Here is a 22854-nt window from a genome sequence, read left to right as displayed (position 1 = left end):
AAATTGCCCAACTATTATCCCTTGAGGCCATCAAAGGCAGTTTTTGATAGTACCCATTAAGGGCCTGACCCAAATTGTCATGCTTCTTCGATGATCAATTCCACCCCATAATTATCTCTTATTTTAGATTTTCTTGTTTTTCATTATACCTAATTACGAACAAAATCCATAAAAATTTAGAAAAAAAATCACAAAAATATACTTAATTAGATTAAATGATCAGTAATCTTGTTTACGAGCTAACGAACTCTCCAGGCACCAATTCTTAGGGTTAGCCAAACTTGGAAGATTGTTTTTTTCTATAATAATATTATACACATGCTTTTTGCTAGCTATGATTATATAATTTAGCTTATTGAAAATGAAATACAAAAAAAAAAAAGACTTTATGTTATTTTAATATCTATGAAAGAAAATTATTTTGATTAACTATATATTTATATATTAATATTTTTATTTATTAAATATCTCAATTTTTATTACGATCTAATAAACATAATTACAATATCAGCTTTTTTTTTATACAATCAATAGCTCAATATCTTTATCTTTATACCACCTTTCTTCAATATATATATCTATCTATGTATTTTTTGTTAAATCATATAATAAGCTCTACATTGTTTTAAAGCGAAAAGTAAAATCACAAAATTAAATTAATTTAATTTTTATACTGTGTACATTGTTTTAATGTTTTTAAAGTATATTTAAAAAATACTTTTAGCTCTTTAGCTTACAAAAAAGAAAGAAAAAAAAGAACATTTGTGTTGAGTGGGCGTGATGATTGGGGCAAAACATCAAACACATCATCCTCTACACGGGAAGCATCTTATCCACGATATGAAAAAGACATAGAAGAAATGCTACCTCTGCTAAAATACAAGCACGGCATGGGATGGGACCTCCAGCGTAACCATGAAGGTGGACCCAATCGCCGGCGTCCCGTACGAGGAATGGGACCGACAACTATCATATCAGGCGTTTCAATCGTTGAGGACTGAGGATGGCCTTGCACACTCACAGCCACACAAACTCACAATTAATTTCTTGTTTTCAATTTTCCATTTTCATCATCAATAATCATTCATTCATAAAATATCCACCCAGAACGTGACTGCTATTTTCCATTATCTATAATAACAAATTATTCAATAAACTTATCATCGCAACTAATCTATAACTTTTATTTTGAGATCTCATAATGCCCAAAAGAAATTAGTATTCGTGAAGGCAAATCAAATCCTATTCAGAAAGCAAATACCAACATAAATAACACATAAAAAAAATTAAAAATGAATTTTAATTTATAAAATAAGGAAACTAAATATTTATAATTATATTTACTATTAAAAAAAATTAAAATAAAAGAAAAATAAAGAAACAGGTAGAGCCTGCCACGGACCAATTCCATCAATTCGTCTGCCTTTATAGTTTGAATTAGTTTTCATTCGATTTTATTTTCATTTCGATTTCGATTTATGGATTATGATTTTATTTCTGATTCAATGTAGAGAATCCTTTTGATTCTTTATTTGATTTGAACTGATTCTAATTTGATTTATTAATCAAACTAAATGGTGATTAAGTCTAAGAACATAATTAGGTAAGGCAGGGAGAAAGGCCAAGGTGAAGAAATAAAATTTCATTTTTAGGTTAATAATGTTTTTTTTTTTTTTCATGTGCGTACATTTAATGTAGAAAACTGCAGTCTTGAAACCTGAAGATGTGAGAAGACAAGCAAGTACAAATTCAAAGGGTCTTCGAATGAAGGAGGAGCAATAAGGAAATCCGATGCCGCCGCCGCCGCCCTCATTGCCATAAGCTACCAGCCAAACGGATAAGAACAACATTGTTCCAAGAACAGGGGAAAATGGGCCACTTCCATAACCTTATCTTTGTTGCACTACTTTCTTTTTTATTTTTTTGTGGAAGCCTTTCCTCCAATTTGTTTGATTCTGAATTATATTTTTTTATTAACTTAAAATATTCTTTTTTTTTATTGTATTCTGTTTTGAAATTAGCTGGCATTTGTAGTTTTTAATTTTTATTAATATACTATATCTACAAGAAAGGAATTTTAAAATGAAAACAGCTTTTTCTTTTAACGTTTGTAGCTAATATAAAAAAAAAAAATAAATAAAAAGTTCAAACGGATAGGTTAATTTTTTATAAAACTGTAAAATAAAGAGTGTTTAATTTGAAAATTAAAAAGAAAAAGGGGAGAGTCCATGACTAAGGATGAGAGGGATGGGGGAATTTTGGAATTTATCGAAACTGAGAATCAGTAGGAAGTGATTTGATTTGTTGGAGAAGCTGCTACAGTTGCACGACGCTCCTTTTTCTTAATAATAAATTAATAATTGATGACTTTCGGTTGGTGTCCTATCCTATGAATACCCACAAATATTCATTCACAACTTTCTAATTCCATATCCTCCTATTTATCTATTCAACACTCACATTGCTTAAGTTGAATTTTTTTTTTTTAAATTTCTGTGATATTTTGTTTATTTAAGTGTTTTTAACTATATATTATAGAAATTAAGAATTGAACTGAAATGGTACCATCACATAACAATTTTACTAACAAACAACCATTACAACACCAGACACCAATTACAATTAAATACATTAATTTCCCTAGTTCACAGTTTTTTTTTTCCTTTACAACCAGCTTGGCAACTAACATGGGGCATGGGCAGACTAGGGTGTATCCAATTGAAAATAGCAAAACTGAAAAAAAAAAAAAAAAAAAGGAAAAATAGGTAATTTTATAGCTTATGGTACATGCAATGATGCAAAGCCTATAGAATTCCCATTATTCGGATGTAGGGAATATATACACAGACGGACCACACTTATATTACAGCAATGGTTACCTAAATCTCTAATTGCTTTTGGGTCTTCGATATATTCTAGATTTTCTATAATTTTAAGTTCAATAACTCCATAGACAATCCAGGTCTATTGGTCCAGCAGAATTTGGAGGAGCCTCTCGATGCTCAAAGGACCTCTGCATCAGTTCAGGGTTTATTAGCACAGAAGATATATCAGGGCTAATAGAAAGCTCCATTTTTGAGTTCTGCTTCGTGTTTGCTCGGTGGTCTTCAAGCAGCATCTTCAGGATGGACTGTTCTGGCATCAGAGCAGGATCTGGGTACTGCAAGCTTGAGAAACTTGGTGAAATTTGAGGCGAATAGGAGGAGTTGGGAAGAGATGTTTTTGATGACAGAATTGAGGCAGGGGATATGTTGGAAGAAGATGTACAAGTCAAGAGAAAAGGAGGATTGTCGAAGCTATCAAACACGTCTTCCATGGCGTTTTGGTGCTCCATTGGTTTGGAGAAGCAGGTCACGTGAGACGTGTCGCCCCCAGAAGTCCTTGTCTCACTGTTATATGGTGAAGAATCCATCAATGGAGGCAATAACGATGATGGCCTTAGCTCATTCCCATATGAACTTATCCTCACCAAACCTGTGATATGAGTTTTCTTTCCGCCAGAACTCTTTTGAAAAACTCTGCAAATAACCCACTCATTCTGCAAATAAAGCAAAAGAAATCATCAATATTCAATAGCAACAACAAGAAATCATATCAAATGAAAAAAAATAACAAAACAGAGAGAACTGAGGAAACGGAAGAAGAACAAAACCTTTGCTGTCTTGGGGAGATTATAAACAGAGTATTTTCCCTCTAATCTGTACTCATGCATGACCCAATTAGTCTTTGTTCCTTTAGGGGCTCTGCCTTTGTAGAAAACCAGTGTCTTCTTCATTCCAACAAGTGTTTTAGCCCTGTAGATTTCCTTGTCTTTGCCGGTGGCTTTCCAATAACCAGAATCAGTAGCTCTGTTTGTTCTTAAACCAGTTGGGTACTTTCTGTCTCTAACACAGAAAAAATACCATTCTTTTTCACCCATTTTGGCCCTCCCTTCATTAAACAAACACAAATCATTTAGCACATAATCCACAAGCAAAAACAAAAAAATATATACTAGAAATTGAAGAAACAGAGAAGAGAGATGAAATAGTGGCACAAAAGACTTACAAGGTAAATCCCAAGGCTCACACTTGTTCAAATCTACCTCACCTATGGCTCTAGCACAAAAGCTATTATCAAGAACTTTTAGAGATAGATAGTGGGTTATAAGTTCTTCATCAGTTGGATGGAATCGAAATCCTGGAGGCAATTCCATCTGCTCATCATCCCCACAAAGCATGGAATTGTTTTGCATACCTTTCAAATCCTGATCAAACCTCTCCTGTTCTAACAGCTCCACCATAAGAATTTGTCCAAACCTAAAAGAGGACCTAGAAGGAGGCTAGAAAGCGAAATATCCCAGACCAGATATCCTAACAAAACGTCTATTAGGTTCTGTTCTTTAACCACTGACTAATGAAGAAGAATCTAACTAAAATTGCAGAGTTGCAGATGAGAGAACAAAGATAGGCTTGCAGCAGATAGAGGGAAAGGTGGTGTTAAGGAAAAAAGAGGCATGAACAATGGAACCCCATAAATAGTGGTTCATTGGGTGCAGTTCAAAAAATAAATAAAATAGTGGTTTAGTGGGAAAAGAAAGAAACGTAATTTTTGGGTCATGTGTGTTAATCTGGCGATAACTACATCAAAATAAAATCAGAGGAATTCAACTCTCCCAATCTCTCTATCCAATAACTCTGCTAAAAACAAAGAAGCGTGGTATTTAGGTGGGGTGGTTTCAAGCTTTCACCTCTCTCTTTAACTGTAATTCAGTGTTGTTTTCCTCTTTAATTTGACTACAAACATATCACCCTCCATGCTTTGCCTTGCATGTAAATGAGATGGCAACTCCTTTTGTTTTATTCAAAGTTTGTTAGTTTCTTTCTGTTTAACCAAAGCTATCTATTTTGCACATTATTATATTAGCATCTACATGTAGGGCTACCCAATTTAACTAATCATATTCATATAGTTTTTGTTTTCTTGCTCTTATTATTATTATTACTATTACTATTATTTTAAAGAATTTCTTTATTTAACGTAATGAATTTATATATATATATTCAGTGGTCCGTTCTATATCAAAATTAGACAAAATTCTCATTTTATCTATTGAAATAAAATAAATAGAATTTAATTTAAAATAAAAAAGAATCGGAGATTATAGAGTTAAAAAAGAATATTTTAGGATAGTTGTCCCATGGAAACTCTTGAATTAGGTTGAAATTTTCTGTAGCAGTTCTGATCCTCAATAGAGAAATGAATGAATAAGCTTTTCTAGGATGTGATTGACAATTTTTAGTTCTTCACCAGTCGCACATGACATCAACTATTCTAAGATGTGATTTGAGAGACCATCGTTCAGTTGAATCATACCCACAGTTTCTCTGCTCTCATGCGCAAATATAAGCTCCTTTTACTATTGGGACGACCAATTTACAATACCCAATTAAATTATTAACGCTATCATATTATTATCTTTAAAAAAATATTTTAAAATAAAAGAAAATATTTCAAGACACGTCTAATCTTATAATTAAATAAAAACTACAAGTAATTATTTGTGCTACAAAGACGTGTAGACGCAAGTAACTCAAATTTGTTTGCAAAATGTTGCCTTTCTCAAAAACACAACACAATTTGTACTATTAACTTGTTTTGGCAAATTATTTTAAGTACTGCAAATGCACATGTATTGATTTTATTTTATTTTTTCTAAATTCTATTACTATCTTTCCCCATTGAAATATATATATTTTTTAATCATTTAAGGTCTTGTGCTTATCAGCTAGCACTTTTCTAAGTGAAAGTGAGGCCCCATTTTGCTCCACGGGTAAAGGACTCAATTACCCATTTCGAGATTTCATTGATATGCCTATTGGGTAAGGGTAGGAATGTCAATTTGAGGGGAAAAAGAAGTCATTAAGAGGTGATTGGTTCCTTATAATCTCATAATTAACGTTTTACCATTTATTTCATTCTATTGACAGAACGTTTTATTTTACTAATTAAGCTTCATTCCCCCTTTGGAAAACTAATAAATTATGCAAAGTAGACGCGTGGCGGCTTTTCCTAGTTTGACGAATTTCAATCATTTGGGCAACTTCGTGATCTAACGGCTGAGGCTCAATCATGTGGTCAACGTCAATATCTACTACGCAATATGCGAGAAAAATGGGATTTGACAGTGCCGCCTTTGCCGACGCAAACAAACTACTCCACGTGGAGAGATGTGATTGGATAAGTTAAAAGGCCATAGCAAGCCTAACTTTTATGTTAGTTGACTAATTTAACCCCCCCGATGCTGAGGTGGTAGCTGTGGGCCACTGCTTCCTGTGGACAGACATGAAGCCGCGATGGGGAGCAAACACGTGGTTAGATATTATTGGAGGTGGAAAAATATGACTAAAAATAAAGTTTGGCTACCCGATTATAAACTAAAAAAATAGTAGATCATTTGGTCAAGATGAAATTAGAAAAAATGTGTATAATAAGCATCACTCGTGCGATTCAAGCACAATGTGACTTCAGAACAGTGCTCAATCTTCATTAATTCTTGATTGAAAGTTTCTTTGGTTTGCACGTGTGATGTTTCTCCACTTAATATACCATTTTGTTTTTTTTTTTTAAAAAAAACATGGTAGAGTTTTCTATTTAATTTCTAAATAAGAAAATATATTTATTTTTCTCTCCTCCCTATTTTTTCAGTCCAATCAAAGGATAATGAAAATTTGAATCCTAAGTTTCTTTTTTAATTAAAATATATATTCAATTTTTTTGAAGTAATGATTTTGCATAATTTGGTAATGCATGCACATCAATTGATTTGGAGAAGCTGAAAATATTAGGCAGACTTGTTTCTTGCTAGCTAGTTGATATATAGTACAAGTCCTCAGAAAACTAAATTGTCATCAGCAAATCTCTCTTTCTTTTTGTTTTTTTTTGCATGAAAGGTCTAATCCATCCATTCATAAATGCTTACTCTTGATTAATCAATTAGGTATTTGATAAGTACCCAAAAGTTGGAACAGTTCATTGCATTTAGGGCTTACATAAATATCCTCATCAGAATTCATAAGTACGATTAGTGCATTCATAGAAAAAAAACAAAAACAAAATACAAAGTATATGGCTCATATTTCATTTATTATATTCAGAGGTTAAGCACTCATGCAAATGGGAAAAAATTATTGCAAGATTTCAAGTTGTTTAGCCAAAAATGGAGATATACATATTAATTATAATACTGCAATTCTCTTCTCAATTATGTAAAGAGATAGGAGAGTTGAATGGCCTACACAATTAGAATTCAAAAGATAAAAAAATAAATTCAGTCTCTTAAATAATTTTTTCTCTTAAAGAATAATGTTTATAATTAAATATTTGGAAATGGATACTACTGTATCTCTTAGGGACCCTTTGGTTATTTAAATATTATTAGATTTATTCTTTTAAGATGTTGTGGATATATATATAAGTTGGGAGGTTGCAACCAACTACTGTATGATGCGGGAGGAGACCTGAGGAAGGCGGTAGATCCTGGTTGGTTTATTTTATAACAACCTATTCCTAATTTTTTTTTTTATAAAAAATGCAATGTGAGTAGCATGTTTTGTCTTAATTGACATGTAGAAAGATCTGATCCGTTCAAGTAATATTCCTTAGTGTATCTTGACGGTCAAGATAATTTTTTTTTTAAAAGAAATATTTCATGATGCATTTGCCGTTGAAGAATTTCTATTGTTTGATTTTGATGTTTGAACAGAAGAGGTTGCTGAGGCTGCATTACTATTTCTTTTATTTCAAAATTTACTTGTCAAGAGTACGACACCAGGAGACGAAAGCAAGTGTAGCAGTAGAATTAACATCAGAACAAAGAAGAAAGGACCAAGAGTAGGCAGTAGTAACTCATGAAAAGACAAAGTGCAGTAGCAGCAACTGTACAAGATCTGAAGGAATAGTTGCAGATTCAGTTGCCAGGATAAAAAGGAAGGAAGATAAGGGATCTAAAAGAAATGGATTACCTCAATATTAATGAATTCGTCTCATAAATAGTTATATTTTGCTTCCCAAATAAAATTCAAGCTTGTTAAATTCAAGCTGAATCTAAAAAAAATAAAATAAACTTGTAATTAAGACTGAGAGAGTTTGGCTGTAAGGCCAATTATGGTTGTAGTGCGAGACTTTATCCCCGACAAGACAGGAGTCTATTATTAGGCCTGTTAACGCGTGGAAATCAAGGGGAATATGGACGCACGGGGCGGCATTAATCCACGTGTTTGCGTGTCCTGTTCCCACCCAACGCCACACTTTTTTCCGTCCACAGGACATCCAGAGTTTTGAATGTATGATAGAATCTTTGGTTGGGGAATGATTTTGCGACAAAATCATTTGAATTCGTGTACTATATGTCTATCATCATGCTAAATGGGGTCGTCTGATTGCGGAGATTTAGAGGTTGGATTCAACATGCAGGACTCTAAGTTTGTAGATGAGTTCAGAATATCTGAGCATCTTAATTGGGAATGCGCTTACACACATGTCTATTGAGTGTAGAAGAACATTGAGAGAGCAGTTGAAGTGTTAAAAGAGGGATAAGCAAGATGTTTTCATGGCCATGCTAAGAAGTCTTTCAACGGGATTGAAAAATATAGAGAGATTTATAATTTAAACTCTGAGAATTATCATAAGTCAGTTTTTACATATTTTAATAAATGTGCTTATTTTTTTTTTCGTTAATAAAATAATCTTTTTATCTATTTCTCTCGTTAAAAATATAGTAAAGGACCAAATTATCCCTTTATTTTTCTCCTCCTCCTTTTTCTTATTCTTCTTCTTTATTGATTCTTCTTCTTTTTCTTCTTCTTTGATTCTTCTTTTTCTTTTTCGTCTTTGATTATTCTTTCATTTTTCTTTTTATACTTTTTCTTCATCATCATCTTTTTTTTTATATTTTTTTCTTTTTTAAGGAGGAGGAGGGACTAATTTATTGACGAAAAAAAACAATAAGAACGTTTTAATATATATAAAAAAAGATAATAATATTTTAATAGATGTGAGAAAAGATAAAAACATTTTATTAGATTTTTGAAAATATAGATACTGACTTGTTAATAATAGCAATATCCAAAAATTAAATAAAGAGTTTTATTTGAGAGCAAAATTGAATTTAAAAATTTTTTCTCTCATCTTTCATTTATTTTTAATGAAAAAAAGGACGGAAGGTCTATTTTATTAATTAATAATAAAAAAATATTTTAATAAATTTTTAAAAATGTAAAAACTTACTTATTAATAATAATAATATTTAAAAGGGTAAACTGTAATTTAGTCCCTCTGGTTTAGTGAAATATAACGTTTCGTCCCTCTGTTTAAAAAAACCTTTAATTTAATCCTTCACATTTAAAAAAACTGTAAAATAATTCCTACCGTCAAATTTTCAGTTAATCTTCTGTTTATTTTAATAAAAATGACAAAATTACCCTTAAGTAAAAAAACTCAATCAAATAGAATTCCCTCCATTTCCCCTCTTCCCCTCCTAAACCACATTTCTTCGTCAACCACACACAACCCAACAATCATAGTTTAAGTGGAAAAGAATGCTTCAAGAGTGGAGAAGAGGAAAAAACGAAAACCTGCAATTAGCAGCAATGGCGGCAAGTCCATCAGTGGAGAAACCCTCATATGATGAAAGCACCAAGACCTTGAAATTCTTAAAGGACTTAGCAATCAGCTCCAAAGTCTCATCCGTAACCACCATTCTCTTCAACCTGATCTCCTCCAGCCAAGGGTATGCGTTAGCCATGGCCTCGATCCACGGGTAAACATAACCACCCCAACCGTCCGGGACGAGATTGAAGTCCGCGAAGTGCGGCTTCCCTTTGAGCTCAACCGATCTCAGCTCCGGAAATCTCCTAATCACCATTGGCGGACTGACGGCGTAACAGTTCCCGACGAAAATCCTCCTCCGGCACCACCTCTCTACCTCGTACCAGGACTTGCATACCAACGATATTGCGTTCCGGTCCTTATCACTGTGAATGAAGGAGAAAACCCATTTCAACTTCAGGGTATTTAACAAACAATTCCTAGGATTAGTAGCCATCTCCAACACATTTGAGATTGTGAAAAACTCGAATGATTCTACACGTGTTAGGATAAGAGCTTCCAATGGGTTCTTCTTGCAGGTGGCTTTCACTCTCTTTCTCTTCGGACTATACATAAAATATTGAGCATTTCCTTTTCCATTTACTCAGCAGGTTGGCAATTGCAGGTGAAAACAGAGGAGCTACTGACAGCCGATAATGCAGGTGGCAGCAACTAGGGAGACGATGACCCATCAGTATTTGTAATGAAAATTCTTTGAAAGATGCAGAGAGAGTTCCAAGTCACTAACGGTTATGGCCCCAAACTAGCCCCACAAGTTATGAGGGTATAGGAGAACAATTTCTCGATAAATTTGCATGAATCTTTAGCTCAACCTTAATTAAGCAACACCACGCTAACCTGTAAACTTGCAAATTTAATAATGTTACATTTCAGGAGCACTGGACGACATTCATAGTGGAAAAAGATTTCAAGTTCATATCTGAAAATGGACTAAACGCTGTAAGAGGATCCATCACCTCCAAAGCCTTACGTAGGAGGATGAGGAGAAAAGGAAGAGGAGGAGGAGGAGGAGGAGGAGGAGAAAGGATCGGGAAAAGAAGGAGAAAGAGAAGGAGAGGAGAAAGGATCGGGAAAAGAAGGAGAAAGAGAAGGAGAAGAAGAAAAAGAAGAAGGAGGAGGAGGAGAAGGAAAGGAAGAAGACGATCGAGAAAAGAAGGAGAAAATGAGAAGAAAAGGGTAGTTTAGTCATTTTTATTAAAATAAACAGAAGGTTAACTGAAAATTTAACGGTAGGGATTATTTTACAGTTTTTTTAAATGTGAAGGATTAAATTAAAGGTTTTTTAAAACAGAGGGACAAAAGGTTATATTTCACTAAACCAGAGGGACTAAATTACAGTTTACCCTATTTAAAAACTAGATTATAAATCTCGTAAAAATATATGGCTGCCCAAATTAAATCAGTTTTGTTGGAGTACTATTTGCTTGAGGTCATGCTGGTCAAGTTGAAGAGAGGTGTCGATTTTATAATCGTACCAAGGATATATTGTTAAAGAAAAATGAGCACAGAGCTCAACAAATTACAAATTACTAAGTGCAATTGGGTATATGCTCCCTTAGTTAACTTCACCCTTCCTAATTTAGATAATTTTTTTTAGATCCGTGGATGATAATACAAAGCTAATTTAGGGAAATATAAATGTAAATACGATCTCTTGAGCATTTTTCAAATCAAGGGGAGGGGATAAACTAATTTGAAAATCAGCCAATTTAGAGAATGCTTGGATCTTAGGGCATTTAGGCCAATTTAGAGAATTATGGGTGTTTTGAAATTAGACTTTAAAAAAAAAAAATTCAAATCTTTCACTCAAAATTTACGAGAATTCAATTCAATTTAATCGAATTTATTTCTAACAATTATTTTATTTGAAATTAATAAAAGAATTTAATTTTTTTAATTTAAAAAATTTTCAATTAAAAAAAATTTAAATCTTATATTAGATTATGCCATTATACATAAGTGAACATAATTTCTATTCTATTACATATGAAGCCAGAGAAACAAGGAAAACATGACGTACATATACATACTGCAAACACAACAGTAACAAGCAAACGCATATTAATTCATCATTATTGCGATGTAGAAGGATCAATAGATCGATCTAGTTTCGCCGGGAAAGTGCCACAGCAGAGAGCAAGATCAGCAGAATGAACGCAGCTACTCCTACAAAGGATCCGATCAAAGAGCCAGAGATGCGCTCGCAGAAAGAATTGAATTGTCGGCAGATAGCAAACCAGTTTGCCCTATCATTCCCTTTGTGAGCCAAATATACAATAGCTGCTGCTGCCGATGCTCCAGCAGTTAAAAGACCCATCATTGCCTGCCCAAGAGATCACTTTTCTTCAGCAGTCGAAAGTTTGTGGTAACTATTAATCTTATTAATTCAATCAAAAGATTTATAAACTGTGTGATTCAAGTGACAATGGCTTATATTCATTTATTCAAGTGATTCAAATCAAGGGTATTACCGTGTCAAATATGATCAAGAGAATTCTAGTATTCTTTGCGGTGTTCCTTACGATGTTGAAGATAGAAAGTGGGATAGAAAGAAGCAGATAGCCGCTTACAATGAAATTCACAACCACAAAAAGGCTGTAATCAAATTAATGTCAATTATAATTCAATAGATATTTTTGCATGTGCATGCGCATATAAAAAGATAAATTAACTAAGAAAACTTGCATGTACATACGTGAAAGTTGGAAGATCATCATACTCAGCTCTGAAGCGAACAAACTGTGTGGAGAAAGGAAGTGTTTCTTCAGTACTAGCCATCACAATTGCACCCCCAAGGGTACCAGCAACGGCTAGTAACCTCACCATAAAGTCTACTATAGCCAGCCCCCGGTTTGGGGTAGAAGTTAAACCCTTGGCCTGACCAAACTCGACAATACTCATCCTGATATTGCTTACAATCAAGAGAAATTTTCCTTTTTCTATGAAAAACTTAACTTGAGTTGCAACATATTTATAGGAATGTCCACGCATGGACAATACTTGAAAAAGAGTAATGGCTTAATTAGTAGCAGTTATGGCAAGAGAAACAGTATAATAATCAATTAAGCCATTAATCTACCTGCCGTACTTGCTCTAGCATTTCCATGTATCATATATATTATTTTACTTTGTTCCAACTCCACCCAAATAACCAGTGTCCTTAGTTTGGATAGTGTTACAACGAGACAAAAACCCGCAAGGAATATTCATAGCTCCATCCTGGAGGGAGATCCCGGAACATGGGGCAGTTGACAGTTGACACAAACACAACCTGAGGCCTTGGAAAAGCATTGACACGTAGAGATTTAGTTGAATAATGATTGAAAATACCATTCAACCAATCAAGTTCATATTACAATAATACATTATGAACCAATCCACTTAATACATTATAGATCAATAATACAGATTCTAATAGAGTTCACATGGTCTAATGGCCCAAGGAATCCTAGAGAGCCCATAGAGATTCAAAACTCCAACAAACTGTATCAGAGTTCACGTGGCCCAATGGCCCAACTCAAATAAAAGATTCCCCTAGGAAGGAAGCTGACTGGAGTATGAGGCCCAAAAACCCATAATATATAATAAATAAATTAAATAAATATCCTAATTAAATATCCAAAATTAATCAATTCATAAACAAATGAAAAATATTGATTAAAGAAGTTATAAATCAATGAATATAATAGATTTATCCCAAAAGAGTTGACTTTGTACAGTAGCAGTTGGCCGAGGCGTGGCGTGAAGGGACAAAAAACCATTCTTACTGTCTTGAATCCTTATATGCAATCCTAATAAACACTGAAGAAGATCGAGCAAAGCTGTAATAAGCAAAGATGAATCAGAATTTGAGTGCTCTTTTGATAGGATTGGTTGGTGCAGCCATCACGCTGTGTGCCTATTCACAGACCGTAATCTCCGCCACTCAGTGTATCACCATTGGGCTGCTGGTTCTCATGTTTGGCTTGCTTGTCGGAGAAGGTCTCATCTCCCTCTTCTAGTCCATTTGCCACATCCTCTCCACATTTCGGTATCATTTCCAGTCTTCACTTGGATAGCTTAACACTTTTTTAAGGAATTAAATTTGTAGTGTTGAACTCTTGGAATTGATGGAGAATCTTATCAATATCAATTAAGGCTTTTTCTTTTATGTGCGTGTATTATATACTAATGATATGCTATATTTGGAGCAATGGATCTCAAATGAGGATTTTAAACTTGAATTTAGTTGAATAGCATTAAGATTTCAGATCCCATTTATCCTCGCACATAATAATTAAGGTGGACGTAATAAGGAATATAATAAAAACTGCAGAATGTTCAGTGATGTTGCAATCTCTTTTTCTTTGACAGATATGAACTTGGTTTTTATCTAAAACAACATATCCAAAGTTGAAATAAATTTTCATTTAATGTACAGAAGTTTCACTGTTTTGTAGACTTAATCACTGCCTTGATCATAAAGATAAACAAATGAAAATGAACATCATGAGCCAAGCAGAAGAAAACTACAAACAATGATCTATTTATGCCAACCTAGCTGCAATAGACAAAACAGCTCCTTAATTAAGAACCATTGATAATGGGGACAGGAGAATATATATGCACAAAAGAAAGATATAAGCTTCATTTTTAATGCACAGACTCATATCTTAAGTTGTACTTTCCAAAAAGTTTTTACCAGTCACAGCTTCATCAAGTATGTAGAAATGCCTCCCACGAGTGGGTTGTTGAGTGGGGAAAAATGATAGAAGAGAGACCCATTTTTTTTCTTGTTTATGGTGTTGGCTTCATGTCCATGCCATCAAACATGTAACATTGTAATTATCACCATAAATCTAGCATGAAAGGAGGAGAAAGTTGGGTAGCCAGAGATGACTTGCCGACCATCTAGTTGCCAGTTAAATGGAAAAATATAAGCTTACTAGTATACTAGAGCTAGCCGGCAAGTCATCCTTGGCTGCACCACATGACCTCCTCGTTTCATGCAAGACCTAAGATGAAGAGTATTAATGAAAATAAGTGGTAAAAAGTCCTCCAGAAACAATCATTTCTCTTCAATAAAGAGGCAGACATTCTAAAACTCCAACCACAGATTCAAAGATGGATGGGGCAGCAGGAATTTCCCCCAAGGAGAAAGGCAATATCCCTTGCTACAAAAGTGAAAGACAACAATGTGGAAACTTGTAGAGAAGAAGAAGCGGATTGGACCGCAAGCCAATCTTGGCAGGTCATGGACTAATAAGATTTGAAGCAAGGGAGACTCTTTAGGTTGTTTATAAAGAGATTTGTCAATGTGTTGTTTTGTACGAGAGGGCAGGTCCTACATGTGCCCTGTAACAGAAAAAAGAGCGTAACTTGGAGGATTCACGTCAATGGATGTGACCAAGCATTGGTGTTAAGACCAAGACAAAATTGACATGAAGATCTTTCCCCATCAAGTAGCTACACTGTTCTTCGTTATAAAGAGTTATTTAAGAGATTGGAACTCTTTTCTACTTGATAGTAAATGAAGGTCTGTCCTTAGCATGTAGTACTTGCCTGGAGGGAGTTAAGAGTTAGGTGGGTAAATTTACTCAAAATATGCCATAGGCCTTGCAACACTCAAAACTTGGGCAAGTCGGCTTTTTGGTGTACGTTGTGCAGTAAGTGTTGTATTTCAGTATTTGTAATTCAAATTTCTAGATTGAAATAATCGATTAAGCATCATACAAGAATTAATCCCTTTAGAGGTACAAGACTTTGAATTCTGGATAAAACAAATATGAGAGCATTAAGCTTTGTAGATGGATTCGCCATACCTTTTACTAACTGAGCAATATTCCCGGAGCCAATTGGAGCATGTACGAAGGGATCAAATATTTGTTTCTAATATAACTGAATCATTCTGTACTTAAATAAAAAAACTCACCTGTGAAGTAAATCATTGCACTTACGTTCAATAAATTCCTTTTCAGGGCAGTTCATCCTTCCGAACACAGCATATAATTTTTCGTTATAGTGCCCAAGTAGAATATTAAATCTTGTAGATGGATTCCCCTCAGCATTGAAAGTGGTTTCTGCTCCCTGTCTTGGCCTTCATGGAGAAAGGGGATTAGTTTTTTAAACTCAGCTTTCAAAAGCTTTGGATAGTAGATTTTGGTACAACCTACATCTGGTTCTTGATCTCCCAACCTGCGATGACTTGGTGTCCTTTTGAATTTGTTTCGGTCTGGTCGTTTCTTCATTTTTTGGTGCATTTACTGGTCTTTGCTTGTCTTCCTTACCCATTAGATCTAGGATTCTTCTTACATGGACCTTGAGCCTTGTATCGTTGAGCCTTCTTTACGCCTCCATTGCTTAATCTCTATAATCCTGGACTCCTACTTGGGTGGTTTCTGCCAAGCCCAATTTTGTAATCCTTGCAGCTATGAAATATATTTATCCATTGATAAACGGGAACCTTAAACACGAGGGAAGACTAGAGTCTAGTAATTCTTACTCAGCCTTGGCTTGAGTAGGCCAAAATGATGGACTAATGCCCCATAATTCTTCGGGGACCTAAATACAGTGGCCTGAACTATTGCTAAGAAATGAAACACCCACAAAATGAAGCATTTTGAAGAGTGCAGAGAACTATACCATGGCAGAGAATTTACTGCGTGAAATGATACGTATTAACAAGACTAAATTGTGCCATTTTCTGGGATGTGTTGCTGGTCATTGAATCAAGCTCTTGCTTTACGAAGTTAAAATAAACAGCCTCAAGATCCTGAAATTTATCAATCCATTTGCAATTCCTAGCAGCAATCCTCTTGCTAATTCCCTAAAAAACTGGATTAAACACCACTGACGGCAACTTCAGCAACCATATGAATAATTTGCACAATTAAAATCACCACTTCCAAAGTCGATGACGATGAACAGCTCGAGGGGCATAACGTGGAATTAACGAACACCGAAAACCCACAAGATTATCTGGCGCCCAATATATATGGACTGCAGTTCTCTCTTTAATTTTTTTAAGACGAAGTAATGATAAAGTTTGATATCTCTCGCTGTACTGCTACAAATTTTAAATTTTTTAGGAAAGCAGATGTATTACAGTCACACCACCACTAACAATGAACCTACTCGATCTAAATCACTTCTTTCGTCAAAATTTGGTTTCCAAAAACATTTAACGTTTCAATCAACTTTGTTCAATTTGATATTAATGCACATAAATAGAAGTGGGCCAAATGCATCAAAAAAATGAAGAAACAGCAAAAATAGGTAGTCCCGAGCACATCAACTTTATACTTGAACGTTACGCTTAATAATTCAGGCAACCATGCTCGGGCTTTGCTTACAAGCATAAAATACGAACAGGTTATATTCTTGTGCTCCACCTGCTAATTTGCCAGCATATGATTCACCAGCCAGCCAACACTAGAACCTGCCCAACAAATTGTCCATGAGACACAATAACCCATCAGAGCCACTCTCATCTATACCATCCACCGCAGGCAAAAACATTACAAGCAAATAACCTACCACAGCACCATTTGAAGATTCAGGTTCAACCTTCCAAACAAATCAAACCAGCCTCGAGAATATCCACCAGGGCTTAGCACCTCCGAACTTGCCTGGCAATTGCAGGATAATTCCAACACAAACCCCAAAAAGTTTCATCTTTTTTTTTTTCTCTCCTGTTAACCCCACACTCACAACACTCGCACAAGCAAGATGATACAACTGCCATATACATAACTTCAAAGCATGCAGATTGCAGATGAGCCAAATATATTAATAACGAAAATGAGGCCGTTAACATTGAAGCAATAATGGGAATAAAAAATATTGCTAATTATGGAAGACATGGTCAAATGCAGCTAATTTAGTTTCTTCAATGTAAGCCTCCATATCTAAAAAGGTGAAAATAAAACCTCCATAATCTACACCTTACAAATTAAATCTACAAACTAAATAATTAGATAAAAGGAACCAAAAGGCAACAAAAAAAAAAAAAAGAAAAGATATTATCTAATTGTTACAGCTTGAATGAGCAGATAAGTGCAAGATATAAAGATATGATGTTCTGGAACTTAAGTCAAGCTTGCACACTCAAATTAAGCTGATGATTAAAACAAAATAAAAATAATCTTTCTTACAATTAGTTAAACTCCTTTTTCTAGATGCATATACTCCAATTAGATTTTCCTTCATAAAGATGCTACTCCTCTAAAAATTGTAACAAGGACAATTTTACTACCTTTTTATTGTTGATGCAAGAGAACAATATCAATCCTGCAATTCAGACAACATTAGCATTCTGCTACATTTCAGAGTAACTTGCCAAATTTCAAGTAATAAAATCCGCAATAAATTCAAACATGAAACTAAATATAGTATAGAATTGTAGATAAAACAGACACTCTTAGTACAACTGTCATAGGCTGGAAGAAACTGGGTTTTGTACTATTGATGATAAGTTCCAGTAAAAAAACAGAGCAACAAAGGCATGAAAGCTAAAGAGGTTCTTAGGACCGAAATAAGTAGAGCTTGGTAATTTGTTGTCAGGGACATGCAAATATATCAGGATCTCCAAATAGATTTGGTCCTCCTAGGGTGAGATCATCAAGGTGGGCCATGTGTATGTCAAACCCTGGTACATCTGATCTTCCGGTTTAGGCAGGAGGCTTCATCAAAAGAGGCAGTAGTAGGCTGGCTTCGGGCTTCATAGAACAGCTGTTTTTAATGGGAAGGGAAAGGCACCATGGTAAAAATTAGAGCATTAGTATCCTACATAGAGGGAGACTGGATAGGTTACGATATCAAACTATTTTATACGCAAAATTGACTGGCCTATATCAGAAGAATCTGCCACTAACTCCATAGACAGGAAAAAGTACAAAGGAAAACCAGAGACTACCTGCAGATAGCCATAATCAAATATCTAGTAATAGCTTTTGCGTCGAGAACCAGGAGCCTGGCCAGATAACCTGGTAATAGAGCTGCTTAGTCAGGACTTAAAACAATCTTAAATCTCCTAGAGACATGATAGGGTCATAAATAGGAACAACAAAAAGCTGTCTCAGAAAGTAAAGTAAGGAGCGACATGTAACTTGCACTAGAAGCACCATGATGGGACTTTCAGCCTTTATTTATGGCATCCATTTAGAAGCTTTAAATGTTAGGTCCACAACTTAGAATGTATAACTGTCAACCTTAGGCATATACTCGCAATATTTGATACAGATAGCCTAACTATGGCAAGAAAGAAAACACTCACCCAGAGGTACTGGTACGTCCCGATGAATAGCTTCCATAAGCTCCATAAGCACCTCCACCACTACCAATCTACAATGACACAAGAAATTATCATTCATAACCAAAGAATGTCTGATAGGGAAATTGTCGCATGAATATAAATAACTGACAGATTTTCTCAAATGAAGAATATTTCAGTACAAACATAAATGGAGGATAAAATCCCCTTTGTCAGGAGAAATCAACATGCAAAACAGTGTAACAGATATATACCTGTGAACTACCATAAGTACCATAGCTGTCGCCAGCAGCATAATCACTGGAGCCATAGCCCCCAGAATAAGAATGCCCACGTCCATGTCTTTTACTATCTCTGCTATCATAATTTAAGCCATCTGAATTATCGGCTGAGACAGGAAGGTAGGGCAGTACTGGCAGAAATGCAGATACAGCACCTTCCCTATCAAAAACATTTGCTCTTAACCGTCGACTAACATGTATAAGAGCATCTTTAGCAACATCAAGGTCTCCAGAGATCTGGTGAGAAAAAATAAAATGTCATATATTCTCTCTCTAATCTCAATCAAGAACCATAAATATTAGTAACGCCAACACAGTACAGTGATTAGAAAATTATAGATCTAATTGAAGTTGTAACTATAGCTTCACCTGCACCATCTCATCATCATCAGATGCCACTTTGGGAAGGTTCTCTTTTCCAAGGATGCGAATATTAGCTTTGGTAAGTTTCCTCATCTCATTTATAATTGCTCCACCTTTACCAAGGAGACAACCGATTCGTGAGGTGGGGACCAGTAGGCGAGTAGTAAAGGAAATGAGGCCTGAATCTCTTTCAATTTTCTCACTGCATCTGGGTTGCAAACGCAATGCTGCTTCTATAGTTGGAGAATATTGGTCATCAAAGAGCTGATAAACAACAGGTAGGAAAATCATCAGAAGTATGAAAGAAGAAACTAGATACACATAAGTAAAATTTGGAAAAAGATAACTTATTTAGTTGCCGCATGCTATATATTAAAAATTTTTTAGCATTCTTTACCTCCTTGGCTGAAATAGTGATCAAGCAATCATCTCCTTCAGCTGTTGAACTATCGACTTTGATAAGTGCTCCAGATTCCTGTCTGATCTGATTGATGATGGCACCACCTTTTCCAATTACACCACCAATATTCCCAGTAGGACAAACCAAACGGAGAGAAAATTCTTTTGAAGAAAGTTCATCTCTTGGAGCCGAGTACAAGGACCGCGACCAGTCTCCAGCATCACTCTTGTATCCTCCATAAGGACTTACGAGTGGAGCTATTCCAACAATTGGTGCACCGCCAGTAGGACCTATCAACGAACCTGTAGCAGGGTACACACTGGGGACAGCAGAGAAAAGCAAGTGCTGAGATCGTGCTGGATTCTCATGAAGGCGTGAGGCTATCTGGTATAAAGCCTTTTTGACAATTGCAGGTTCACCAGAAATCTGCAGCTCACCAATAGTAATAATCAGTTAAACAATACAAAAGGCTGACAACTTTATTTTTCAGAACCAATGAATGCATACATGACAGTGGAAAAAAAGTTAAAAAAAAAAGAGACTCCAGCTATTTGCAAATTATATCAGATCAAACATAACATGACAAATTTCAAAGAAGAAAGAACCTATCCAGGAATGAGGATTTTTCTACAAAATGAAAAATAAAATAAGATAAAATGGTATAAACAAGAAAATCTTAACTGTAATAACATATTCAATAGTCCCAGTTTTTATAACAGGTAGTTTTTCAACTTCATTTCTAGTTATGAGCAATCTCTAAAGAAAAAGCCAGTCACAGCATAAAGAACAAATAGGAGGAAAAAGTTAATACCTGCACAAGCTCATCTGTGCTCAGTGCACAAGGAGGCAGATGTTCATCCTTGAGAATGCGAATCTGTGCGCCAGTCTCACTTCTAATGTTTTGAATAATTTGCCCACCTTTCCCAATAATACACCCTATCTGATCAGATGGTACAAGAAGCCTAGCAGTGACTTGATGACCTCCTTCAGAGTCATCATCATCATGCAAGTCTTCTGCAATAACTTTATCATGCACTCTGAACAGAGCATCCTGAGCAGGGCAAATATAATTGCCACTATCTTCATAGGCATTAGTCTCATCACTAGCACTATGGATGGTAACAACACGTTCTTCACAACCAGGAACTGTCTCACCAATCCTAATCTTTGACTTAGTATCGATCCTTAGTTGCTTAACAATGTCGCCTCCCCTTCCAATTATACTCCCAATCTTCTTAACAGGACACAAGTAGCGATAGACAGTATCTTTTGAATCAATGGCAAAATGGTCTCTGTCATCACCAGAATTCCTTCTTTTATTTGACCCATTATCATAGTCAGATTGAGAATGAGACCGCTTTCCATAACTGTTCTTCTGACCAGCCATTATGGAAGATGAACCAAATTCTGTGACCAATCAAAGTATGTACAAAGTTAAAATAAAATAGAAATAATTGAATGGCATTGCCAGGCTAATATCAAATACAAACATCCCTCTTTGAATCACTACTGCCTCCATCTAAAGTAATTGCAAGGCTGATACCATGAGGACTCTCGCGTAGTCTACATATGAGCTATGCATGCTCACCTAAACATTCTCACATACACCTAAAAGGTGACAATGGAGTATTTCTCATTGTAGGTTAAGAAGTGACTTCAAAATCCACCAAGTTCTCATTCCCATCATTTATACGTTCAAGACATAAACCCTTTGCAAGAAAAGAATTCAAATGATTTCTTACGCTGATTTTAGTTTCGTTTAAAATGAAAATTTAAGTTAAAAAGAATCAAATCTTTTTATTCCAAACAAGAGAATTGATAGAAAAGAAATCAATTGAATTGAATTTTAGAAAAAAATTTTGATTCCAAACGGGGAGAAAGGCAGTAGAAGTGATGATTTTGAAGACAATATTCCATCAAATAAAACACATCATATGAATAGCATAAGCGCTAAAAAATTTAATCCCGTGAATGGTTGGAGAGAAAATAGATTATAAATCTTTTTACTGGGAAAGAATTCTGGAAACCAGTCAACCTTTCCAATCATAACACCGCTAAAACTGCATAGGGCTAATAAACCAGATAACGTAAATAACTAATATGAAATATTTTCCTCTTCTTTTCAATAACCAGCCATACGTTTCGATGAAAAATAATACTGCGGGAAAAACAACAAAAAGAATTGCAAAAAAAAGAGATCCAGGGGGAGAGAGAGATAGAGACTTCCGAGAATCTATGCTCCGTTCTAACTCGGTAAACCTAGATCTGGCAAATACTGTACGATAAACGTTAACTCCCACACGAATTAAGCGAAAACAGAAACAGGGATGAACTCAAACAATAAATTGACGAGCAATATTGCAAATAAAATGGAAGGCGAGGAGATGGAGTCAGATAGTTACCCTTGAATTCAATCGTTTAGACAGGTAATTAGAGGAAGATGTGAAGAAGAGCGTTTGAGATTTGGGGAATCACCTGTCTTTTGCTTGGTCTTCTCTGGGAGTGTCGTTTTCTGATTTCTAGGGTTTTGACCGGATATTTGTGTCTTATTTGCTTGCTCATTGATCGTCCAATAAAATTCTGATAATTCCAGAATCGGCACTCATGTTATCGGATATTACGTAAACTACCCTATTCTATGTTAATTTTAAAATTAAAGCCTTTTTTTTTCCTTAATGGGATTGCAACGTTTACGGGCATGAGTATGGTCTTATAGTTGGTTTCTTCAATATCACTCAATTTTTCTGTTTGTTACATTTCAATTACTGAATTTTATTCTAATAAAATCATTCAATTTTACTTTTATTTCCGAAAAAAACATTCTTGTCTGTTAAAAATTAATATATAATTATTTATTACTTAAGTTATTTTATTTTAGTGAATTGTTATTTATAGTATTCTACAATAACATT

The 22854-nt window shown here is 34.9% G+C and overlaps 4 protein-coding genes across 7 annotated transcripts; 1 reads left to right on the top strand and 3 right to left on the bottom strand.

Moving 5' to 3' along the window:
- Positions 1-2754: 2754 nt before the first annotated feature.
- Positions 2755-4712, bottom strand: LOC110605180 (NAC domain-containing protein 79). Its single transcript, XM_021743551.2, has 3 exons — positions 4048-4712; positions 3653-3930; positions 2755-3538 (listed from the first exon to the last, which is right to left on the bottom strand). The coding sequence occupies exons 1-3, from the start codon at positions 4280-4282 to the stop codon at positions 2939-2941; spliced, it is 1113 nt and encodes a 370-aa protein (XP_021599243.1). The 5' UTR covers positions 4283-4712; the 3' UTR covers positions 2755-2938.
- Positions 4713-10348: 5636 nt separating this feature from the next.
- On the top strand, positions 10349-13839 carry LOC122721914. The gene is made up of 4 exons (XM_043951025.1): positions 10349-10411; positions 10522-10587; positions 10704-10801; positions 13493-13839. The coding sequence occupies exons 1-4, from the start codon at positions 10349-10351 to the stop codon at positions 13647-13649; spliced, it is 384 nt and encodes a 127-aa protein (XP_043806960.1). The 3' UTR covers positions 13650-13839.
- LOC110605527 (casparian strip membrane protein 5) lies at positions 11611-13493 on the bottom strand. Its single transcript, XM_021744151.2, has 3 exons — positions 12344-13493; positions 12120-12243; positions 11611-11971 (listed from the first exon to the last, which is right to left on the bottom strand). Exons 1-3 carry the CDS (start codon positions 12637-12639, stop codon positions 11753-11755), a joined length of 639 nt encoding a protein of 212 aa, XP_021599843.2. The 5' UTR covers positions 12640-13493; the 3' UTR covers positions 11611-11752.
- A 2907-nt stretch (positions 13840-16746) lies between the features above and the next one.
- Positions 16747-22565, bottom strand: LOC110604629 (KH domain-containing protein At4g18375). Of its 4 annotated transcripts, none has more exons than XM_021742889.2 (9): positions 22345-22501; positions 20754-21349; positions 19940-20368; positions 19549-19806; positions 19153-19416; positions 18902-18969; positions 18542-18611; positions 17164-18357; positions 16747-17065 (listed from the first exon to the last, which is right to left on the bottom strand). In XM_021742889.2, exons 2-7 carry the CDS (start codon positions 21327-21329, stop codon positions 18566-18568), a joined length of 1641 nt encoding a protein of 546 aa, XP_021598581.1. In that variant the 5' UTR covers positions 21330-21349; positions 22345-22501; the 3' UTR covers positions 16747-17065; positions 17164-18357; positions 18542-18565. The 4 variants fall into 4 exon arrangements, with proteins under 4 accessions (XP_021598581.1, XP_043809901.1, XP_043809900.1 ...); XM_043953966.1 differs by having other exon boundaries at positions 17164-17916; XM_043953965.1 differs by lacking the exon at positions 18542-18611 and having other exon boundaries at positions 22418-22565.
- Positions 22566-22854: the final 289 nt, after the last annotated feature.

Source organism: Manihot esculenta, chromosome 2, assembly GCF_001659605.2.
Source record: "Manihot esculenta cultivar AM560-2 chromosome 2, M.esculenta_v8, whole genome shotgun sequence".
Taxonomy (NCBI): Eukaryota; Viridiplantae; Streptophyta; class Magnoliopsida; order Malpighiales; family Euphorbiaceae; genus Manihot; species Manihot esculenta.
This window is presented reverse-complemented; position numbering and strand designations above follow the sequence as displayed.